This window comes from Periophthalmus magnuspinnatus, chromosome 5 (genome assembly GCF_009829125.3).
Source record: "Periophthalmus magnuspinnatus isolate fPerMag1 chromosome 5, fPerMag1.2.pri, whole genome shotgun sequence".
In the NCBI taxonomy this organism is placed as follows: domain Eukaryota; kingdom Metazoa; phylum Chordata; class Actinopteri; order Gobiiformes; family Gobiidae; genus Periophthalmus; species Periophthalmus magnuspinnatus.
Window position 1 is genome coordinate 28,832,127 of NC_047130.1, and position 24,807 is coordinate 28,856,933.

A 24,807-nucleotide genomic window follows, 5' to 3' on the forward strand; every position below is an offset into this window, starting at 1 on the left:
CTCACATTTTTAATATTGCTCTTGTCTGTCAGTGCTACAGTTAGTTTTGATGAGTTGTTGTTTCTTCATTTCATTCCAGTTGTTTAAGTCTACATTTAGCTTATTAAATGAAGTTATATAAATACCTGTATCAAAAAATATACAAAATGTTGTGTATTTGATGGGAGATGTACAGGTATAACCTCGCAATTGTTGAAGATATACAAAATTCAAAAATGAGGCTTGAGCATTCCTGTTTGTACTGCTGCTCCAGATAAAGCGAAAGAAAATGGATGATTAGTTTGTCATAAAAATGAATTTAAAAAGGCTGGAAAAAGACATGATAAAAAATAAAACAAACATGTCGTCTTATCTTTCAAATAAGTGTGAAAAGTGATATTACTGTGCAGTCGTTTCCATTCTGTGTGCTTATGTGATTTACAGGTTCATTGTACTACATTCCTGATGGGTGTTCACAATGTAGATTTGAATTTTTCTCAATATCGTTCTCGTCTAAATGCCCCTAACTGTATTGCACGCTACCATTAAGTGAGTTTTAATATACATTATCACTTACACTGAAATGAAACTTTTAAAATTAGCACCATTGGCAGCTGCTTCCATATCTTGTTTGGTCTGGTTTCACTATGAAGTGTAGTAATAGATCAGGCAGCCTAGACAGAAGACTTCCTTTTTGCACTGATTGTGTCGTCTCACTCGTTGCACAAGGGTTATGCCCTTCCTGTACGATCTACTACATTTTCAGACTGCCTGGATGGAGTATTTATCAAATGCACACTTAATAACTTAACGTTTGGCTAATCTCTTAATCTCGTTTCATAGTTTCACCAGTGAAAAAGTCCTGTAGTATGTAACAACACAGATAATTAGTGTCAGGCACAGTGCCAAATGTTTCACATGACTTGGCCTAGTGTGTTCTATTCAAAATTGTGGTTATTTTAAATATAATTATTTTGGACAATGAATCTTTTATTTATCTCTTAACTGTAGTAATGAGTTGTGTATTTTTTTCTAATGGTTTGTATTCATTGAATTTGACAGAATTTCTTGCGCAACCAAAATAACAAAAACAACTACAACTTGGTGTGTGAGACTCTCCAGTTTCTCGACTGTATTTGTGGCAGCACGACCGGAGGCTTGGGTCTTCTGGGACTCTACATCAATGAGAAGAACGTAGGACTAATCAACCAGACTGTTGAAAGTTTGACTGAATACTGCCAGGGCCCATGCCATGAAAACCAGGTACAGCAACACAGCTTTTATTACTTTGAAGATAAGTGCTGGACTTGGTTTTATAATCATATTTACTTACGAATGTTACTTAATTAGTACTTACACATGCTGAAGTGAATGATGGGGAAAAAACAGCAACTTTGGACCTTGATGGCAGTGTGTGAGGGAGATTTGTTGCCACCCTTCCATCAGGTCATCTATAATTTTGATATAGTGACTAGGTGATGCTATCAAACAAACATGAAAACAGTCATCAGTCGCCTCATCTTTTACCAGTGCTATATTTTCAGTCTTAGTTACTCGTGTTTCTTGCTCTCCACTTTATCCTGCTTGGGTGGCTTCCATATCTGTGACTTGTTGATAGGCACTTGTTGCTTAACCTCCTTCACCTCCTCTGGGCAGTGTGCCTGTGTTTGTGCTTTGGCATAACATTATCTCTGCTCACATGACTGCTCTCTCTCTGCTCATGTGCGGTCGTTTACTGGTGACTGTGAAACTGACATGACTAAACTAGAAACTGGTTAAACACAGGACCCATTGAACTGATTTCAATTCCCCATAATCTAAATGGGCTGAAGGTGGCAGGCTACAAAAGGTCTTTATTTCAACACAATAGTCATTTTTGATCTTTCCCATTTCCCGTTGCCTCGTGACAGATTTTATGGGGGAATTTGTTGGTTAATAGTTTAAATACTCCGTCTTGCTTAAAAAATGAGCTGATGGAAACAGTTTGCGTGTTAAATGTGTTTGTTGTTTATGATGTGGTCAGTATGTGCCGGTCCAAATAAAAGTAATGTGGCATAATGGTTATCCTTCTTCCAGAACTGTATTGCTACTCATGAGTGCAATGGCATTGACATCATCATCGCCCTCATCCTCAATGATATTAATCCTCTTGGCAAGAAGAGAATGGACCTGGTGCTTGAGCTAAAAGTGAGTAAAAATCATGTTTTAGAAACTGATCATATTGTAGAAACTGATTGTGTGTTGCATGAACAGAGCGTAATGTCAATTTACTTCTGTTTTGTAGAACAATGCCTCCAAGCTACTTCTTGCTATAATGGAAAGTCGACACGATAGTGAGAACGCTGAGAGAATACTTTACAACATGAGGCCCAAAGAGCTGGTGTGTATGAAACAACTCAGAGTTTTTTATTGGGAAAAATGTTGGTTAAAAATGAGTTTCTAAAATAACTTTGTAGTGTGAAATGACCACAGTATTTGAAAAACTTGAAAAATATGTTTTATGCACCTTGTTTTAAAGATTCACTGATGATAGTTAACTACATGGTTTACAATGAAAATGATATAATTTCCTGTAAATCATTAGACACGCCTTTTCAATTATTATATCATTATTATATTTAATTATATCTTCCAGGTAGAGGTGATTAAAAAGGCCTACATGCAGGGTGAGATAGAGGTGGAGGAACCCCCTGAAGGTGAGGACGCTGAAGAGGAGCACTCTGCATCTCCACGCAATGTCGGACATAACATCTATATATTGGCACATCAAGTAAGTATGAGATACTAAAGACACGCCAACATTGCCATCCTGACATAAACACAGTCCACCATCAGATGTTGGTTCACACCTTTAAGAACACCTGGTGTTTGATAGTTTAATAATACTCCTAACAAACAGCTTGCAGTCAGACAATGACAGGGCTGTGTCTCATTGTCAAACTGTTTCATGGTGACGTCATTGCAGTTGGCGCGTCACAACAAAGAGCTACAGGCCATGTTGAAGCCAGGAGGCACCTACGGAGAAGGAGACGAGGCTCTGGAGTTCTACGCCAAACATACCGCTCAAATTGAGGTCTGTAGTTTGGTTCAGGCTCTTGCACATCTTCATATTTTTGTCCATCTTATTATTACTGTTCATGCATTTTTTACATGTACAACTTTTACATGTATTTATTAGATAGAGACATACAATGCATAATGATATAATCTGTAATCCAGCACGGTGAATATGCCATTATTGGTTATTATCAGTTGTCCCTCGGTCATTAACACAGAAGACCATAACATAAACATTACAATAAGAATACAAAGCACAATAAAACAGTTTAATCTTTAGTTTTATGGTACGTGTTGAAGGTTGCCAATATAGATTCTCCTGATGTTAGCGAGACTATTCAAATTGTCTTTTTAAATGTGATATTAGCTTTACTTTCTTTTAAAAACTGCTCCACTAATTATTTATTTACTTTTGGCTTCCAGATTGTCCGACTTGACCGCACCATGGAGCAGATTGTCTTTCCTGTGCCCAATATCTGCGAGTTCCTCACACACGAGTCCAAGTTGCGCGTCTACTATAGCACAGAGCGCGACGAGCAGGGCAGTAAGATCAATGATTTCTTCCTCCGTTCTGAGGATCTCTTCAATGAAATGATCTGGCAGAAGAAGCTGCGAGGTACTCAAGAGGCCACTGGTAGCACAAACAACGTTCCCTGTGCGTCTTTTTCCTCCCTATTTTTATCTCCATATATCTGCATTTTTCCTGCATCCCTCCTAATTCCACACAGTTTTTCAGATCCCATTGTACTTTTACCTTTTAATAATATGAAAATTTACAATACAACAATACATATTTAGCTCAATAGCTTTTTTCATTACCTTCAAACAGCCCCTGATTATAAACATTTTAGTTAATTCCTATTGAAGCATAATAAGTACATCAAAATGACACTGAGATATACAACGTGAGGACCTGGAGGGATGGGGAAAAAAGCATATAAACAGGAGATTATGCAGTTCACACATGTTTGTATTGCTGTATTTAGAAGTACTAACAAGTTAAAACAGTGAGGAACTCCAAATCATCACTGATCATCACAATTTCCCTTTTTTACGATGGGTAGTTGTGTTTGTTTACCTGTGACGTGAACGCTGTGTTGTTATGTGCCATGCTCAGGCCTCAAGAACATGCTCCATCTGCAGTGCCAACAAAGACCAAGCAAGAAGTAACAAACATATATTTAGCTCAAAGGCATCAATGACAGATTTGAAGTATAGTTTTGACCTGGTCCCAAGAGCTCGTTGAATAGACTGTTAAATATTTGTGCAACTTCAGTCTTTACTCATTTAACATATGGGGTCAAAGTAAACTCCAAAGTCACATATTGTGGTGTGGATACAAATACTGCCTTTAATGTTCCTGTGAAAAATGCACAAGAGTATACAGTATTGGTTTTGTTTGCCTATATAAGGGATTTGCCGTGAATAGCCCTCAGTGTTTTGATTTTGTCATATTCCCTTGAACATTTTGTCACTCCAGTTTTGCAACGTGTGACCCAGTAAAAACCCATAGAATTTATTTACAGAGGAACATATAATCTATAAACTCTCCAGCACTGTCAGTTTGTGCTTTGTCTTCAATTATCCAACATTAACAATATAATAATAATAAAAATATAGTGACATTTCCATAATCATTAAAATAAATCATATACATTATAGACTCTGTTGTTATGCTTGTATTTTTTTTATTTATTTTTTAATTAATAAACTTCAATTATTCACAGGAAATGTCACAATCCCTTATCGTTATTAACTTCTGATTAAAATTAAACTTTACTTCTGTGTTCAGCTCAGCCCATCTTGTACTGGTGCTCGAGGAACATGTCCTTTTGGAGCAGCATCTCCTTTAACCTGGCCGTCCTCATGAACCTGCTGGTGGCGTTCTTTTATCCGTTGGAAGGTTTCCGTGGAGGTCAGTGAACTTCCAGCACAGACTGCGCAGTTTAAGCACAGTATAAGCTAACGACAATGTGTGGTACTGGCACAATGAGGTTTTAATTTAGTCTGTAGCTTTACTAATTGTATTAATGCATCTGCCTGACTTCCATTTCATTCAGAAGATGAGTAACTAGTACCATCTGCCAACCTGTCTGTACATTTAGTCATACTCGCTAGTCGAATTAGTCACACTGACGCTGCAGATTGTCGTATAATCACACCTTAGATTGGCCTATTCTATTATCTATAAACATATATACTGCGTAGCTATTATTATTTATGGGTTTTTTTTTATTTACACATCATTATTCCAAGCCAAAGTTCACAAGAGAAGAGTGAACAGTGCAGTAAGCTAACTATAATATATCCATAACTGAACACTCTGAACAAAAATGGATTTGAAAAGTCATTGTGAACATAATTGCCGCTTCATTAAACGTTTCTTTTATAGTTGAGCATGAGCCATTGAGTTCAGTGCGTGCTGTGGTTTGGGTGTAGCCTGACAGCCCCTGTACCACAAGGGGAGGTGTGAAGAGCCTGTAATACAAGCTGTAGATTTGGATCGCACACTGCAGCACTGTCACAAAAGACCTGTTTATATTCCGGCCTGACCCTGTTTACTGATACTGTACAAGCTCTAACGATTGGAAACTATAACCTCTCTCTCTTGGTTATTTTTTGTATCACTTTAGCTAATTAGGAAAAAGGATAACATGGAATTAATGCAGTAATAGTGAATGCAAGTGCTCGGTTTTCTCATTTCGCTACTTAAAATAGGAGATGTTTGCAAAAATTCACATCCTATAAATACATTTTTTTAACATACTTGGTCATGGGTTGTATAAGTGTAACATATTTTTAATTTGATTTTCTACTGCATTGTAAACAACATAATCCTTAAAGGAAATTGATTCTTTCTGGCATCTACACGGTTGACCTTCTCGTTGCCAGAATGTCTGCATGGTCAAATGAGGTAATAAGAGCTATATTTGATGTAGAAAAGTGCTATTTTTATGCATTTATTGCTCATGCCATGTCATTTTGTTGGCATTAATTTAAAGAGGAACAAAAATCTGACAGTTAAGAAAAATATAAGTGTGGACAGTGACATTTTAACAACTCCTTAAACATGATAAAATGAGAGTTGTTGCCCATCAAGGTTCTATTTGAGGTCAAAAAGCAGGAACTCCTTTTTTAGTTACTCTAATTTTAGGAACCTTTTGGAGCGTAGTGTTGAAGGTTCATCTTACCCTCTGTTGTTAAATTAATTTATTCATTACGTTCATCTTTGTTTGTTTATTTACACATCCTCTCCCACGATCACAATCTCACTTGCCCCGCTCGGGATTAAAACATGTTTGCTGTATTATGCAAGCTTAAGCCTGAACCTTTTATGAACTGAAAATGACCTTTTAGAAACGACAGATTAAGCTGAAATATTGAAAAAAGCCATGCACATCTAAAACTTGGGAGACCTGTGTGCTTGATCCCATGTGGTATTTCGTACATGTGGCTTGTCTGAAGAAGAAGAAGAATTTGTGCTGCAAAATATTAAATTATATGTGTTTTAACATTATTACGCTGATACGAAGATGTCTGTGGAATAATGGACGTTGGTTTAATGGGTGTTTACTAAGTACTACTATATTAATATCTGCAGAAATCAGTCTTCAGTAAATGTATTTTCATAAGGCATAATTTCGCTATTAGTCATGTGCTCTAATAAATATATTCATTCACTAAGTGTACGTTGAAAGCACTCTGGTTAAGTGTGAAGTGGTTTACAGTGAGGAACAGAATCATCTGATTAGAGCTGCGACGTAAGCAAGGTAAGACATGAATGGGCTTAGGCGTGGTGGCGTGACAGGCTGTGTGTCTGGACCGAACGCACGCTGGGTTGGTCATTAAGAATATAGTACTGCAGTCCACAGATAATTGAGCCAGCGTGAAGTATTTTTAGACGGCTAGACTTATGCAACTTCTGTCATGTGATGTTTACACCGCACACACCTCAAAAGGAGACGTTTGTGAACTGATTAAGATCTTTACAAGGATCTCATCATTTCCTTGTGCAAACAGATTATGTAAAACGTGATGTGTTATGTTTTGGATTCAGTTTGCAGTTTATCTTTACTATTTATGTAATGCACTATCAAGTCAAATTATTATTTTAATTACATGGTGCTACTTTTACGTCAAGTTAAAGTTCACAGGAATAAAAGTATAACCTGTCTCACCTATTTTTAAAAATGAGTACAAAGAGTGATGCACAGATTAAATTAGTAAAGAATTTTGAGTAGTTTGGTGGATCCGAGCTTTCGCAACTACAGTACTGTTATATTGATGAGACTAATTGTATGTTTTTCTCGTTCAATAGGCACTTTGGAGCCCCATCTTTCTGCTTTGTTGTGGGTGGCCATGTTTGTTTCTCTGGGGATTGTCATCATCCTGCCTCAACCTCATGGTATCCGGGCGCTTATAGCATCCACCATCCTACGCCTTATATTCTCTGTGGGTTTGGAACCGACGCTGCTGCTGCTCGGGTGTTTTAATGTAAGTCAACTCTGCTACGGTTAGTCAAATGCTTTGTCATTATCCTTGTTACGTAAATATGTTATGAAGCGTTTATTTCCAAACGTGCCTGCCGTAAACCGCCTAGTTTCCAAACAGTATTATTAAAGTTTGTACTGTACTGAAAGAAACTGGTTTGACTGTAGAAGTTGGAAAGTATTCACCAGTGTATTCAACAAACTGAAAACAACAAATCCAACAGGTCCATAGATAATGTTCTGTTAATTAGCAAATTGCAACAGCTACAATTTTTTGAAATGCCATAAACAACCAAATATCCTGTTCATATTCTGCATAAAAACCTGTTAACTCTGTGATTTACATCTTTAAAAACATGTTCTGAAATTCTTGTATTAGTTTTTCAGTTCATATTTCAGTCTGTTTCATGTTTAAAATGTGAACTTTGAACAGAATCCTATTTTTAAAACAGAAATTGCAAATCTAATCACAACCACAATGCTTGTCAGAACAAATCACAATTACGTATTTTTCCCAAATTGTTTTGCTTCAGTTGTGTAATAAAGTGATCTTCTTGATGAGCTTTGTGGGAAATCGTGGAACGTTCACCAGAGGATACAAAGCCATGATCCTGGATGTGGAATTTCTTTACCACCTGCTCTACCTGATCATCTGCACTTTAGGCGTCTTTGTCCACGTCTTCTTCTACAGTTTGCTGGTACGCATTTAGACGACTCATAAGTGACCCTTAAGTTGTATTATTTTACACAGTTATTGTCCATGTTGATGCAATCTCGAACATGCTTTCTTCTCTCGCGCAGCTCTTTGATTTGATTTATCGAGAAGAGACGTTGCTGAATGTGATAAAGAGTGTAACCCGCAACGGCCGCTCCATCGTGCTGACTGCAGTGCTGGCCCTCATCCTCGTGTACCTCTTCTCCATCGTGGGATACATTTTCTTTAAAGATGACTTCATTCTGGCGGTGGATAGGATACCCAACAAGACACTAGGTACAGACCATATACATATTTTGCATGTCATTAGAAATACACCAGAGAAACCATTTACTGTATATGTAGCATTTATTACAATGTAAAAGTGCCTTTTTTAACTTCAAGATCCTTCATGATTTTTCATTAAAACTCTCGTAAACAGAGCATGGAGCGAGCATGGTTGGCGAGTTCTTTTCAGGAGGTGTGTGTCGAAAAGAAAATGGTGAAAACTGCTCATCTCAGGCTCCAGCAGATGGTAGGTCACATACACAACAAAACATCGAGTAACATGCCAAATAAAATGACCATTTAAATGTTGTGGTTCACTCAAGATTGTGTCATCACATCTACAAAAATTTAACCAATAGAGATTTTAAAAGTGCTAAACTTAAGCAACTCCATAGTGTGAGAAATGCACAGTGCCTGGCCAAAAAAAAGTCACCACCTGGATTTAACGAAGCAAATATGTTGTGGTTGCTGTAGTTGGTCCGGTCTAGGTTCAGCAGGATGAGGTCAGCTGACACCTGAATATACTGAATGACCAGGTTATTCCATCAGTGGATTTTTTCTTCCCTGATGGCACGGGCATATTCCAAGATGACAATGCCAGGATTCATCGGGCTCAAATAGTGACAGAGTGGTTCAGGAGCATGAGACATCAGTTTCACACATGAATTGTCCACCACAGAGTCCAGACCTTAACCCCATTGAGAATCATTGGGATGTGCTGGAGAAGCTTTGTGCAGCGTCAGACTCGACCATCATCAATGCAACATCTTGGTGGAAAATTAATGCAACACTGGATGGAAATAAATCTTGTGACGTTGGAGAAGCGAAATCAAAACAATGCCGCAGCGAATTTGTGCCGTAAACAAAGCTAAAGGTGCAACAACGAAATATTAGAGTGTGTGACCTTTTTTGGGGGGGGCCAGACAGTGTATTTACCAGCAGTAACGCAGGTGAAATGAGGTTGTTCCATGGTTTTTGTGCCTTCAAGCTACACGCAGTAAGAACAATAGAAAAACTTCTGATGTCAAAAACTCTAAGGTAATTGTAGGACATTGCAAACTGGTGTGGTGCCTAAAAAATACAGCAAATATCTTTTTTTGTGTAGAAACTGGGTCAAAGAGTTCAAAGTACGTTTTTGGCATATTTGGGGATTCTTAAGTGTTTAGCATGACTGTCTGCGAATGTGTGACTCAGTTCATCTAGCAGGGCTTTAAACCTGGCTGCCTGGTGGTAACGGATTAGACTTGTCTATGTTTTTTAGTTTTTTTATTTTTCAGTGAAACTCAGTCTAAAACCTAACGTGAGGCTTCTGGAGTCAACAGGTCAGCGATTAGTTTAGCATCAGGTCTATAAGAAGCTCAGGGCGTCTGCTCCGTGATGCCGCATTTTTGCTGCTAACAGTGACTTCAGAAAACTTACTGACCCTAACCAGGTCTAATAAGTCAACCGTTTTAAATCCTGCACAGGTCACTAGTGTGTGTCTGCTAATGCATTCCACTGGCTAATTGGGGCGGTCTGCTGACTTGTATAAAAGTATTTCTATGACATTTGATATGTGGCAAATTTGATCTTATTTATTCATTACGTGCGTTGAATATTTCAGTGTAATTAATTAATTTTGTTCTATTTTTAAGTCTGTCTTTTAAGCCTGTTTTCATGGTTGCTGTTATCAAAGGCATGTCCCGTGGTGGTAAAGCCCGTGCAGACAAAGCAGTGCATTCATCCCCATGCAGGAAGTAGCAGTTAATTCTGTTGATATGTCTTTTATAGCTGTTGTCGCTGTTCAGCCGTCAGCCGTGGTCATAGAAGACAAGGAGAGAACTTGTGACTCTCTTCTCATGTGCATTGTCACGGTCCTGAGTCACGGCTTGAGGAGCGGAGGAGGCGTGGGAGATGTGCTGCGCAAACCCTCCAAAGAGGTATAAATACTCAACTACGTAAACATCCAAAATAGTGGATCTTGTTTTTTGTTTGTACCAGCTGCAAAGTTTTATAATTATCAGTTTCATCAAGAGTGTCAATAAATGGTGATAAATGTAATGAATATATGATGAGGATTTATAAAGTGTTAGTTTGTCTTAAATACTGCATATCGTAAAACGACTACAAGCATGATTTTAAAAAGTAGTAGTAGTACACATGCAGCAGGAAGACAAGATTACAAATACAGTGTGGCCCAAAAGTCACTGACAGTTGAAAAAAAGCATAACTCTTTTGTTTCTAAATATTTTTATTTTATTTTTTCAGAGCATTTAGAACGACCCTTCCCACATTAATCTGAGCAAATCCAGCACCGAGGAACGAACCCTCATTGTACAGTGGAACTTTGAGTCACATGGGCCAAATTCACCGTCGACATTTTAATACCAGAGATGCCCCGAGCGTAAATGACATTAAAGGAATAATAAGTGTTTTTCAAAGAGAGGGGGCAGTATCTCCACAGACCTGACTAGTCCCGATTTCTTCCTGTGGGGCGATCTTAAAGAAAAGGTGTTTGTGAATAAACCTCAGACAAGAAACGAATTAAAACATGATATCGAGGATGAAATAAGAGCGATAAGCCCGGAAATGGTTTCAAATGTTATGCAAAGTGTGAAAATGGTGGATACATTATTTTTGAAAATTTGGTCATTTTTACTTCCCCTAGTTTAAGTATTGAGAAGTTCAAGTGTAAGTGAACAATTACAACCATATATATTGCCAAAAATCTCGGAAGGTTTAGTTTAACTTACTGCTAAAATTTGGTGAGTTTAACTTAAGAATTATAGGAGCTATTGAAGATTTAAAAGTGTCAGTGACTTTTGGTACACTGCAGGGTAAACGTACATTGACCCATACCATGAGAACATGACTCACGCTGACTTATGTAGGAATCTGTTCGGTTTGCATTACCTACTTACGCCTAGCGGTGTTTAATTTAATCTTGAGCATCACCTTTTTAAATGTTTTGTTTTGATTTAACCATTTGCTCTATTTGATTCATCATGGGCCAATTTAAAGACCTTAATTCACACATAAACAGAAGTTGGAGATCCTGGAAAGAACCAAAGAACCCATGCTAACTGTTGCAGAATGAAATGAGATGCAAAGTAACCACAGGGAACTAGGGTCATGTTACTGTTTGTGGCATTTCAACTGTTTTGAACCAGTGCGATTATTTTGATATTCAGAGTTGCTAGTCCCTGAACTGTCATTGAGGTCCATTTCACAATATGTTCCTCATGTTTTTACCTCGACAGGAGCCTCTGTTTGCAGCCAGAGTCATCTACGACCTGCTCTTCTTCTTTATGGTGATCATCATTGTCCTCAACCTCATCTTTGGTGTCATCATTGACACATTTGCAGACTTAAGAAGTGAGAAGCAGAAAAAGGAGGAAATTCTCAAGACCACTTGTTTTATTTGCGGTGGGTGCTTTCATAATCTACGTACAATCTGTGCGTACTAATTTGAACCCTAACCTTTTTCAGTTTGCTTTCAGTGTTGTGTTTTAAACCGACTTGACTGTAAGAGGAAATTGAGTTTATGTGTAATGTAAAATCGATACCTCACCTTAAACCTATTTGCAGCATGTGAGCGGCAGGTGTGAATTTAAATCGCTGCTTGTGTTCCATTAAATCAAGTATGTTCAGGACGAGTCTGCAGCCCTTTGATTTCACATAAGGTCTGGTTACAAAATGGAGGTGTTTTTCAGAGTAGCATAAACACCAAAACGCCTCCTCTTCCCAGAACGGCGTATTAGACATGACAGGTGCTGCTTTGGAGGAGCTCTGTTTCTTCCTGTTGCCATATGTGTTTTGACCATGATAGACAATACAGTCACTCTGGTCAGTGTTGTTCTCGGTCAGTAAGATTAGCTGTGATTTCTTGACATAAAATTTAAAGTCAATAATGTGAATTGTCCAAAAGAAATAATCCAATAAAACTGACTATAAAACTATAAAACTTAATTCAAAATGCGGTTTGGTTCATGTTTGCATTAATGAATTATGTTTCTATCCTCAGGTTTGGAAAGGGACAAGTTTGACAATAAGACTGTGACGTTTGAGGAGCACATTAAAGTTGAGCACAACATGTGGCACTACCTGTTCTTCATTGTGTTGGTGAAAGTGAAAGACTCCACTGAATACACTGGACCTGAAAGTTATGTGGCGGAAATGATAAGGGTAAGGGATATACACTGCATCTTCAGTCTAGTCAAATGTAGAATTTACTGCAAATGTATGGTTCAAAACAAAGGTAAATATGGCCTAATCTGGCCTGAGACTCTCTTATATAATTCCACCGTGACCATAGTATTAACACATTAGTCAGCTTTGTGAATGGAGCATTAAAACTGAGACAGAGCCACTACTTAACATATGTTAATCCCCAAAGCAGCCACCCTTTAATCAGTACACTCAGGTCTTAACCTACATCATCCACGTCTCATTGGCACGTAACAGACCTGGGACAGTAATGTGCTCTACAACCTAAAGTGAATTTAAATAAATACAATTAGCCCATAATGTCAAAGGATATAAAGCATTTAATGCAAATATGCCTTAGTTTAAATGGCATAAAAATCCTTCAGTTGTGATATTACATGCATCTTATCCATGAATAAATACTAGTTCTTTTTCAACTGTATTTGAGATAAAGAGACTTTTTCAGCACAGAAATGACCTGAGGCTGTGTATAATATATACATTTATGTTGTGGTTTGGTCTTGAGAATGGACACATTTTCTCATTTAATGCCACGGGGGCACTTGGGTGCTTTTATTTCTGTTCTTAATCTGGGTCTTGTGAAGAATCACCTGATTTGGGATCAAAGCCCATTCTTTTGCCCATTACTCAAAGTGAGTTCAGTGCTATGTTCTGAGCGGGAGGCACACAAGGTGCTAAAGACCTCAGTGACCCGTCAGCTGACCTAGTCACCCCCAGTATTAGCCCAGCCCTTCACAGCAGCCTGGCACTGGCCTCAATGCACTCTATGTGCTGTCTACAAAGGCCTCTGTTTCTCTGTGGCTTCATTTATGTTTATTTGTTATACAGGCTACATCACTTTTAACAACTATAGGGTGCTCAAAATGAGCTGAGATGACAGTGGTATGAGCTTCTTCATTACACAATCCAACATGAATTATTGTTTGCTGAAAACAACACGTATGCCTCTGTAGATCCCACAGTGTAAAAACTAAACCCTATACTGTACTTCAATAATGATCAGAGTGAACAGTCGTGCTTCTGTAGTGTGTAAAGTCCCTCTTCTTCCATCGTGTTTATCTGATGCTGCAATAATGGGGAGGGAGACTGAAATAAAAGGAGTAAATGGAGTCATACTCTGACAATGACTGGGACTGACGTCAAAGCTGGCTCTACGTTAAATGTCACTTCAAAGGTGCCAAAAGATAGCAACTTTATATACTGCATTTTTCCTTCTTCAAAAACGCCCAAACAGAAGCAGCATAAACCATAAAATAGTTCCCTTTCTCCGTTCACACTACCAGGTTCAAGTAGCACCTCTTTGTCGAAATGTGTGAATATTTTGGTCATTATTTAGCATATCGTCAGTGCGTGGGCCGTCAGGTGATTTGTGGCATGACTGTGACGGTTTTTGTTGCTGTTTTAACCACAGAGCATCCTGTTTCTCTGTCATGGCCCGTGCGGTTATAATAATGAAAACTGAACTTCCGTCATTTCCATTGAACAGAACGATGTTGAGTCTTAAGGTCCTGGCAGCATTTCTCTGTTTACTGGAAACACTCGCATTTGTCAACATTGGAGATGGAAAGAGGGGCTAAGCAGACGGTGAACGGTGGACTTTTTGGCACCAGGAACGATTCAGTTACAAGTGACCACTAGTACTAGACCCTTTTCGGATCTACTCAAGTCACAAATACAGATTTTTTTATTGAAACTTTGACCTGAAATAAATGGTTCATATTTAATTTTGCTATTTTGCACATATTCTATTTTTCTATAATGCCAACATTGATCATTAAATTCATTATTAGTCCACCCACCCAGGGCAAAGTGAGGGCAAGTGTGCATGTCGGTGACCCAATTTTTGCCGTAGTCAATTTTACATTTTACAATTTTAGGTTTTTTTTTACCTAACACGGAGGTCCAGGGTCCTCGTACAGTTTGTGAATATGAAAGCAGTGTTGAGTGAGTATTTCATTATTAAAAGGTCAATCAAATTTAGCAAAATATAGAGCCATAGGTTACATACAGAAGGAAATATTGATCTGGCTTTATGGTAAGGACAACCCAGGAGGAGGTTAAATGTGTTGGACATGCATAAGATAAGATAAGATATGCCTTTATTAGTCCCGCAGTGGGGAAATTCCAGTACTGCACCGCACAGTTCAAGAACAGCAGGAAAATGGTAACATGCAATAAAACAAGATAATAAATAATAGCTTAAATAATTTAAAAATAGAATTTAAAAATAAACTAAAAATAGACTCTAAGAGCAAAATATAAATGTAAGATTATCACAAGAGAAACCCTAGCACGGTAGCACGGTTTCAAAATTTTGAATAAAACATTTATAGTTACCTTCCTGTTTTCTGCTGTATTTTGCATATTTATGGAAGAACGTAAACAGACAGCATTCAGGAAGTGGAACATGTTCACAGCATCTTTTGGTCCTCTCAGAATGACTCCTCTGTGCGCATCATCTTAGTTTTGTGTGATTCCCCTGGGCCTTCTGTCTGACCCAGGTCGGGTTTTGTGGTTCGGACATCACCTCAACCATCTCCAAAACAACCACTGAAAGCTGGGGGACTTTTTCTACAGTTTTTTTAGTATCTGGCGAGCTTGCACATTATCTTTCATTCATGCTACTGTAGCACTTGTACTTCTGCAATCTAATGGTACTTGTGTGTAATATCTGTGCGTGCTGTGTGGTATAAATACACGAGAATGCCGTCACTTGACTTCAAACAGCACAATAACACTGGCATGTAGTGGTCAGAGAAGATGGCAGAGTGGAGGAATGTCGTCCTTCTGTCCAGGTTCACTTTTCACTCCAATACAAATTCGACACAAACTTGACAAACTACACAGTGTTGTAATGCCAGACGTGTTCATTTTCTGCAAGTTTCCAAATTGCTGAAAATATTTTGTGGAATAAAAAACAACAATCTGATATAAACACAAGTATTTGAGTCACACTGACCATGACTTGTGTTTTGTAGAAAGAGACTGATTTACACTAAGCAGGCATCAGATTAGCCATAACAGTGGAACATAAGACGGTTTGGATTTTAAATGATAAATGAAGCCTGAAAACACATCTAACAGAGAGGAAGAAATGCTAACAAAGTGAAAGAACTAAATGCATATTAAGTATTTAAAAATAACCTGTTAATAATTGTATTTTAATTATCTCGTTGTACTTCATACTGTTCATGCCTCAATTGCTTGTGCATGAATTCAGTTGGGAAATGAACAACAGAATAATTTATATTCTAGGGTATAGTTGTATAGTTAAATTGTGTCTTGTGTGTTTGTGTGTTGAGGCTGTTTCTAAATATACTCGTGTACTCATGTGAGTATAATACGGAAAGTCCCTGATTTTTGTGCATTTTTTTAATAAACCCAAATAGGATAATATTAGATTTGCAGGACTGCATTGTACATTTCAGTTAGTGAGGTTAATTACATATTAAGAACATATTTGTAAATATAATGAAAACAGTTACTTTATCTGCACCACACTTGTGTGTTATTGACAGGATCATAACCTGGACTGGTTTCCTCGCATGCGGGCCATGTCTTTGGTGAGCAGCGATGCCGACGGAGAGCAGAATGAGATCCGAAACCTGCAGGAGAAGCTGGAGTCCACCATGAAGCTTGTGTCTAACCTGTCGGGTCAACTGACCGAGCTCAAAGAACAGGTCAGAGCCCAGACCAGAGACGCAGACGGTTTGACAGACGTACCACTTACTAAAAGAGGATGAGTCATACCTCACAACACAAATGTGTCCAATTCTTTAACTCTGTTTATTTATTTACTTATTTTGAGCAGATCAATGAATACGTGTATCCAGTTCACTTAATGCACATTTCATTTTTTTTTTCTTATTTAAACATTTTTCTTTTCTTATTTAGCGGTCTGTGTTTTTTATCCATAAATACTTATCCAAATAATTATATTGCGAGGTTTGGATAGGAAAATGTTGATTTAGATTCTGAAACACACACACAAATATAATGTTGTATCTCTGAGTCTGAATACATTTAAAACATGACTTTTATGTTTGACACATTGTCCATTTGGTCATTAGTGACTAATATTCGACTGAAGCATTTTGTTATATTTAAATGAAATTTTCTGATGACAAACCAGTTTCCCACCTTTAAACCAAATTTACACAATCACTTCTTTTTCCAGGGTTCCTGGTGAAGCCATTATATAAATGTCTTTACCCTTGAAATGAGAACTCTCTGTGAGGAAGTGAATGTCACCAAGACATTTTGACCCAGACAGATTGTTGCTTAAAGTTGCACATGAGCACAAACTCCAAAACAATAAACAGAATAGTACACTCTAATTTGAATAACCAATATAAACTTTGACCTTATTTCTAATTAAACACAAATGTACATAACATCATAATATTCTGTGCCTCTGTGCTTTTGTAATGACACTGCTTTGACCTTTATTTCTTTGTCAAATATTTCTTTTTAAATACTCATTACACGACCACTTTTCTTTTCACTTTAAATCATTCTGTTTCAGTGTTGGGGCATAAATTGATGCCAACAATTTTAACGAACTTGAATTTTAAGCTTAAAACAAAAAACAAATGTGTAATGACTCATAGGCTTTGCTTGGTCTCTTAAATTAAGTTTCAGTCTTAGTGTAAATATACCGCTGCTTTCGTCAGAGAGAGAGATGATGGTAAATGATTGACTGCAACTTCTCTTTCTGCACCTCTCCATATGATAAACAGCGAGAGACGACGGACCGGACGGGGTGACGGTTTTCCAAAAAGGTACGAGTTCTAATACGATATTTGTGTGTTTTGTTTTGTAGATGACAGAGCAGAGGAAGCAGAAGCAGCGGATCGGTCTGCTCGGACACCCTCAGCACATGAACGTCAACCCGCAGCAGCCCGCTTAGAACAGTGACAAAGGAGCGCCGTCGCTTATAAAACGTACACTGTAACGGTAGGGTAACCTAGCGTATGTGTAGCTTTACCCAAGCACTCAAACTCTACCCATTATGTTCTGTATTTTTATTGGTGCCAAATTAAGTAGTACGATCAAGGCCTTTTGTATTCTTACTTTGCGGTATTTTTTCTTTTGTATTATCAGTATTTTATCTTATTTTTGTTTGTTGTGCAATATCTAAACTTATGCAAACTCGTTGATGTTTGTTTTTGTAACTGGATATCATAAGGGGATGTTGGTTGTACTTAGTTTAACGTAGATGTATTTAATAAGCTGGACTTTTTTTTTGTTGATAATAGACATTAGTATATTGGGCAAAAGCAATATATTTAGATTTTTACATGTCGGAAACAATAATTGACATATTTCTGTGATAAATTGTTTTATAAATTCTGCTTTGTGTAAAATGGCTTAGTGTGTTTTATTATATTTGTCTTTCATCGTCGCCCATGCTTTTATGACTCAGGAGTTGTGAAGTTATAAAGTTAAGCACATTTTCCCCCTTTTCTCATACGTGCCTCTTTTGTCCATATTTCTGTTTTTTTGTAAATGTTAAACTCGTATAATTTTGCGATTGTAATTATTTTTAGAGAATGTTGCTTTGCTTGTATAGCTTTGAGCTTTGTATAGACGGCAGTAAAGGAAATAGTTTCACAAACTGTATGTTTAGGATAAATTTGAAATCACTATGAGGAAATTTGTATATTGAAGTAGAACTATTTATTAAACTGTTGAATTTATCCTTTGTGTTTTGGTTTTATTGTTTGGATATTATTGCACTAAATATGTAACACGGTTTATAAATGCATTTTTATTATTATTATTATATAGCCTTTTTACATCCATATTGTTAATTTTCTGTCAGTTCTTGCACTGGCAGGAGCGCAATCAAAAATACATCATGTAAAACAGATTTTCCGTGCATCTTTCGTGACATATTTCTGGTCTTATAAACTAAATATAAAGTAAAATGATGTGCTCCAGTCATCTAAAACGCTCCTTGTTAGTTGTACAAAAATAATTATCATGGACATGTGACGTCCCGTGTCGTCTAAAACCAGCAATGTTTGGCCTCAACTGGGTATTTTTAATCCGCACATGGTCATTAGGACAGGAAATCTCTTCAGTTTCTGGTGTCTGTCAAAGAGGACCAAGAGTATGAAACATAAAGTCAGAAGAGTTTAATGAGTTCCACAGGTAAAGTGAACGGACTCTACAGAAAGGACAGAAAAGAGTCCTGAGATAGACAAGTTTATAGTTTTTAATAGTGTCTTCAGTGTGTGTGTGTGTGTGTGAGAGAGAGAGAGAGAGAGTATGTGTGTGTATAAGGAGGGTCCTCTTTGTTATTTACTTTAATAAATGTAGACACCAGTTTGATGTAGTGCGCACTGCTGGATGCCAGTTTGATGTAGACACCTGACAGTAGGCTACATTTATTTTAAGAAGGGTTCCTGCTTCTACAGCCCATTTCAACTCTTTATTCCTACTTGGGTTAATGGCCTAGACTATTTTTTTTTATTATTATTATTGCAATGACACAATAATTTAATCGTAACATGACAAACAGATGCAAATAATTAAAGCAATCCCAACATTTGAACAAAAAACAAACAAAAACAGTAATAGTGATTTGTCCTTCAGTTGTGTTGTGGTGTTTTCTGCTAGGAGCCATGTCCATGTTGGTTATTTCTATGTCTGTGATGGAGCTCCCCGGTGCACAGAGCTGTTCCTCGGTGCACAGAGCTGCTCCTCGGTGCTCTGCTCGGGATCACTCGGCATCTGTGCGCCTGACGTCACCATCCTGGTTGTGCCGCCGCCATGAGGAGATCAACGTGACAAGCTGTTGGGTACACGGCTGTAGTGCTTCCAGTGGAGCCCAGACACACGCAGACACATGCAGACACAGCAGAGCATCCCCCCCGCAGCCAGGCGCACGTGCCAACGACTAAACTGTTACAATATGAAATGAGCGCGCGCCACGAGTGCCAGGCAACAGTTTTAACCCATGGAGCTCTGGGGACGGGCTATTTCGGGTAGTTGACTATACTTTGTTTGGTTTGTTTTAGTTACTTTGTAGTTGGCCTTTTCAAATCCTACAGAAATGTCATCAATCAATCAATCAACATTTATTTATAGAGCACTTTACAACACTCAAGGTGACCAAAGTGCTTTCCAGTAAAATCAAATTAAAACAAGTTAAAATCATACTAAAACAGTAAAATAGGAGAATAAAATAGAATAAAATACATTAATACAACAAAATATAAATAATGATAATGTGTCACAACATTACTAGGTGTTGAAGGCCAGTCTGAATAAATATGTTTTTTTTATGTCAGTAATGGTGCGCACATCATGTCATGTAAGAAACCAAGCTCTGTGCCAGGTCATCACCAGTAAACTGAGCTGGAAATGTGTAGTTTATAACATTTTTGAACCTGGTTGCAACAAGTTATCTTCATTATAGCCTATCAGTGTTCAGCCAACTAACAATAGCCTGCCAATAATAGCCTAATACACACGGCCTGTTCCTCTGCGTCTGCGTAAACACCCAGTACTGCCAAAGCATGGTGCAACACGGGACTGACTCTGCCCCAGCCGAGAACTACTACAGCAATGAGCTGTTCTCTGAGCTGCGGGAGGAGGGAGAGTGTTTGTGAGTGTGTGGACGCCAGGAGGAGGGAGGGGAGCAGCGCCGTCCAACACGTGAGGCTCATGTGACGGAGAGCGTGTGTCTCTCGCCCAGGGACGTGCCTGCAGTCACAGGGTTTATTTAACACGTAGTCAAAACCCACCCCGCGCGCTCTCACATTGAATCGGGCGTGGATACTCCTCTGACAGACAGAAGTGTTCGGACCTCAGTGTGACAGCAGCGCGTCCAGCTCTCCGCGGATTACAGGACGTTTAAGTTCATTTTTTTCGCTTTTGGGAGTTTGAAGTGCAGGAGCAGGTGGACCTTTGGATTATTTAAAAGGTTTTTTTTTCAAGTTTTCCGTCTGTATTTCGCGACATGGAGAGGATAACTAGTGCGCAACCGCCTCCCTGTGTGCCAAAACACCCATCGCTGGATATGTCTGACATGCAAGGGTAAGTAAGCAAAGTAACTCTTAAATATAGCCCATTGTTCATGTGTCTTTAACTTTATTATCACAGCTAATAATAACTAATGCTGTAATCTTTTCTCCAAAGAATGGATTTTCCTATTTATGTGTACAAGTCCAGAAGAGGGATGAAGCGTGGGGATGAGAACAAGGTAACGACAACAGCCTAAAAACAATAACAGGCTGTAGTATGTGTAATAGGCACTTTTTTTTTTTTTTTTTTTTTACCTCAGTGGAATTTAAATAACACTTTCCTTTATCTTCAGGAGACATATAAGCTGCCACACAGGCTGATTGAAAAGAAACGACGTGACAGAATCAATGAGTGCATCGCCCAGCTGAAGGATCTGCTGCCAGAACATCTAAAACTTACAGTAAGTGTTGATTTGACACACATGAGGTGATGCATTAAACTGCATTATATCCAAACAATTTCAGCAGTGTATCATCTGTAATACAAAATAAGCAAGAATATTTTTAAACACTATATTATTTAAGTTCAAATGTACAGGTCATTTAGTACAAATGTAAATAGAGGTTGAATAGTCTGCGTGTGTGTGTACTGGACTACATGACTTTACAGACGTTCTAGACTTGTCCCCAGTTCAGCTGCAGAATGCGTTACATAAGAAAGATCAACATGCTTATCGGAGGTGTTCCTGTTTTAGACGCTGGGCCATTTGGAGAAAGCCGTGGTGCTGGAGCTCACGCTGAAGCATGTGAAGGCCCTGAGCACTCTCCTGGAGCAACAACAGCAGAAGATCATCGCCCTGCAGAAAGATCTGCAAATAAGTATGTTTCCAAATGAACACATTTATATTAAACTCTACTTTTCCTGTTCATTATTTATGCTGCTGTTTACATTTATGATATACATAAAAAGGCAAAATGTTTTATATAATAAACTTTCCTGGGCATTTACACTATTGACATTTTAGAGACATTACAAATGTTTTTCTTATAAAAACCAAAACACCATTTTTTTTTCTTAATATAGTTGTAATATACAGTAAAATAACTGCATATACAACTGCTTCATAAATAAACTAGTTACAGTGTCGTTATTGTGGCACAGGAATCCTACTTCTTGTTTTTATCACTACTACACAAACAGAAATACCAACTGTATTATATTAAATTTCTAATTTTGTCCTACGAAGGTGACCATGGAGGTGACGGCTCAGTTGACAGCGAGGAGATGTTTCGCTCTGGTTTCCACCTCTGCGCCAAAGAGGTTCTGCACTACTTGGCCAGCCAGGAGAGCCGACAGCTGAGCGTGTCCCACGTCATAAGCCACATCCACAAAGTCGCGGACGAGGTCCTCCACCATCAGGGCAGAGGTCATCCTGAAGAACCACCAGCCCTTCACACAACAGAGAAGAAAGCTGCCACTATGCCGCCCCTAGCACAGGCTAAAAACTGCGTTCCCGTCATTCAAAGGACTCACCCTCACGGGACAGGAGAACTGAGCGGCAGTGACACAGACACAGACAGCGGCTACGGCGGAGACCAGGACAAACGGGACCAATCTAATGAACACATCAAGCAGGAGGGCAACGAACCTCCGACCAAGAAATCCAAACTTTCAGAAGAGACTGCTGCCAGGGATAACTATATCAACTTCTCCCCCAACCAGCCGCCATTTTGCTTGCCGTTCTACCTCATCCCACCCACAGCAGCTGCCGCGGCTTCTGCCTACCTGCCCATGCTGGACAAGTGCTGGTATCCGGGGGGCATGCCGGTCATGTACCCGTGTGTGAGCAGCTTACCTCAGGAGACGCTGCCCTCTTCATCTCTCGTCATGTCCTCCAGATCGGGTTCGCCACAGCTCCATCATACCTCAGTGGACTCTACGCTGCATAAAGCTTTAAAGAAAATCCCTCCTCTCAATGTGGAAACCAAAGACTAGAATATCAGAAGTTTGAATGTTCAAGATTAATGCACTGGTGTCCTCTTAGTTTGTTGGCTTTTTGAGTCGCTACACCCAAAATAAACTATTACGGAGGCAATTTTTAGCGCCCGTGTGAAGGCTCAAAAAGCTGACCGGTTATCGCGTGGAATCACTGTGAACAATGAAGAGGATTTTTTTTTTGCAAAGTTGGCGAGCTTCACTGTTGAATGTCTCAAGTGGAATGTAAGGCACAGATAAGCCCAGAATGCATTTGCACACAGTGGTTTGTTATGAATGTACATTTTTAAACAGCCCCTTGTAGATGCTGCTTAAAGCTACCTGATGTATACAGTAGGTCTAAGTGATCTACTTTTAACTGCAACGTTTATTCTAGACTAGAATGTTGGTCTGGTTATTAGTGAGGACCAGTTCGTAGCCTCTGTCACTCCTTCATTTCCCTGGAACTTTCTGACACATTTGACAGGTCTGGAGTCAGGGCGTTGTCACTGTAAGAGGCGTGTCACTCATATCTGCTAAGGAGTGAGCTGACCACACATGCTTTTACAAATACTCATGACCAGTCTGTGTCTATTTTCCGTCAAGTGTCGTCTTTACTTTTGATACAGTGTTTCAGTAGCCGAAGGTCGTTTGCTGTTTGCCATCTGTACGTGTAGATAACGATGTGATTTTTCCCCATTTCCTGGTCAGTTCACGACCTCCCTTTAGCTCATGCTGTTGCCTTTACGCGCAGACACAACACAACAGTGGCAGATGTTTCGGTTATGTTTGCTTTATTGTGTATGTGGCAAAAAAGAGTGAATGTAATATTTCAAACAAAAATAATAGTTTTGTAAAAAAAAAAACGAAAAAAAATGAAAGAAAGAAAAAAAGGTACTTTGGATTTTTATTTTGAAAAGTAAATGAAGATTTTTGTTGTATATATATTTTGTATATAATGTATTATTGATATACATTAGAATATTAATAAAGCTTTTTTTCCCCTGATGAATCTTAATGTCATTACCTAATGGTTTTAACATGTTGAAGCGTGTTAACCTGACAGCTCTCCACAACAACACATACTTACATAACACTTACATAACCCATAAAGCGTCAGAGCCTCTGTAAATCAATAGCGTGTCTTAGATTACAAGCTGTAAACATTTCACATTGGACAGGATTTGAGAATTATCCAGTAAATATTACATCACTCAAGACCGACAGTAGTAGCCACCTGTGCAGTGTAAAAACAATCTGTTACTGTTCGTGCACCTGTTCCTTTACACGTTTAAGCTTCAGAGCAAAGGGACAGAGTGGAAGTACTTTGTTACTTTCAGCAGCCTAGTCGTTTTATAAGACGTAAACTACTTTTACTCTTAGAACCTCCTCTCCTACTTTTTACTGAACGATTTCTTATTCTTTAGAAAAAAAAAAAAAAGTTCTTTGATTTTAGGTATAAATGTCCTTGTTTTCACTGCTCTCACTGTCCACATGTTTAACCAGCTGATGTGGGTACATATTATATTTCACAATTAACATGTAGTATAAACACAGTCACAAATGAGGATCATTAATGATATTTGAAAGTTAATTGTTTGTTTAAAATCAGTTTGCATCATAGTCTCCACATAAAGTCAAACCTCTGTCAGTGTCAGTTACATCACAGCAATAATGAATTAGTGAAAGCCAAATGAACTGTCTTGTCTCACACTCATCGTGGAGACTCTGTTCTGCTACAGGACACGATGCAAGTGCGCCATCACGTGGTGGCATAGTGCACATGCCCAAAGGTTGTTCCAGACACTGATCTGCAGCACCAAAGTTACAACAGCGAGGCCTTTCTGTCCTTACGTGATCAAGTCCAGACACAGCTCTGTTCTGCATCAAGAGGAAAGACTCTGAACATTTCACGTTCCTCATCACAGCTGTTAAATAATATTATTGTGTTTTTCAGTAGGATATTGTTGCCAGCTGGGTTTCATAAACAGCCTGTTCTGTGCTGCTGTTTGAAGTCTGCTGTTATGCTTCATGGAGCATGCTATGCAAATATGAGTCCAAACTAAATTAGGAAGCAAAGTTCATCTTTTGTATTTGTTTAGTATTTGTACTTTCATATTCAGGGTCTTGTTTGGCAACATTCAA

General features: G+C 38.5%; 2 protein-coding genes across 3 annotated transcripts in view; both read left to right on the top strand.

The window, feature by feature from the left end:
* itpr1b (inositol 1,4,5-trisphosphate receptor, type 1b) overlaps positions 1-18,411 on the top strand; it is a 59,472-nt gene extending 41,061 nt beyond the window's left edge. Inside the window, exons 44-59 of one of the 2 annotated variants that reach the window (XM_055221636.1) lie at positions 1,042-1,242; positions 2,056-2,166; positions 2,264-2,359; positions 2,615-2,749; positions 2,945-3,052; positions 3,460-3,652; positions 4,829-4,951; positions 7,355-7,530; positions 8,060-8,224; positions 8,328-8,517; positions 8,663-8,755; positions 10,279-10,427; positions 11,748-11,913; positions 12,512-12,672; positions 16,233-16,394; positions 17,537-18,411. In XM_055221636.1, the coding sequence (XP_055077611.1) occupies positions 1,042-1,242; positions 2,056-2,166; positions 2,264-2,359; positions 2,615-2,749; positions 2,945-3,052; positions 3,460-3,652; positions 4,829-4,951; positions 7,355-7,530; positions 8,060-8,224; positions 8,328-8,517; positions 8,663-8,755; positions 10,279-10,427; positions 11,748-11,913; positions 12,512-12,672; positions 16,233-16,394; positions 17,537-17,623 (2,316 nt within the window). In that variant the 3' untranslated portion in view covers positions 17,624-18,411. The remainder of the gene's footprint in view (positions 1-1,041; positions 1,243-2,055; positions 2,167-2,263; positions 2,360-2,614; positions 2,750-2,944; positions 3,053-3,459; positions 3,653-4,828; positions 4,952-7,354; positions 7,531-8,059; positions 8,225-8,327; positions 8,518-8,662; positions 8,756-10,278; positions 10,428-11,747; positions 11,914-12,511; positions 12,673-16,232; positions 16,395-17,536) is intronic. The other variant, XM_055221637.1, reaches the window with a different exon arrangement.
* A 1,858-nt stretch (positions 18,412-20,269) lies between these two features.
* On the top strand, positions 20,270-23,667 carry bhlhe40 (basic helix-loop-helix family, member e40). The gene is made up of 5 exons (XM_033966605.2): positions 20,270-20,760; positions 20,863-20,926; positions 21,041-21,148; positions 21,443-21,566; positions 21,935-23,667. Exons 1-5 carry the CDS (start codon positions 20,684-20,686, stop codon positions 22,681-22,683), a joined length of 1,122 nt encoding a protein of 373 aa, XP_033822496.1. The 5' UTR covers positions 20,270-20,683; the 3' UTR covers positions 22,684-23,667.
* The last annotated feature ends 1,140 nt before the right edge of the window (positions 23,668-24,807 follow it).

Bases quoted from the DNA above. Each gene is read 5' to 3' on its own strand.
- bhlhe40 (XM_033966605.2), top strand. From the start codon at position 20,684: ATGGAGAGGATAACTAGTGCGCAACCGCCTCCCTGTGTGCCAAAACAC. The intron at 20,927-21,040 runs GTAACGACAACA...CTTTATCTTCAG, and splicing joins AGCGTGGGGATGAGAACAAG to GAGACATATAAGCTGCCACA. The intron at 21,149-21,442 runs GTAAGTGTTGAT...TTCCTGTTTTAG, and splicing joins CAGAACATCTAAAACTTACA to ACGCTGGGCCATTTGGAGAA.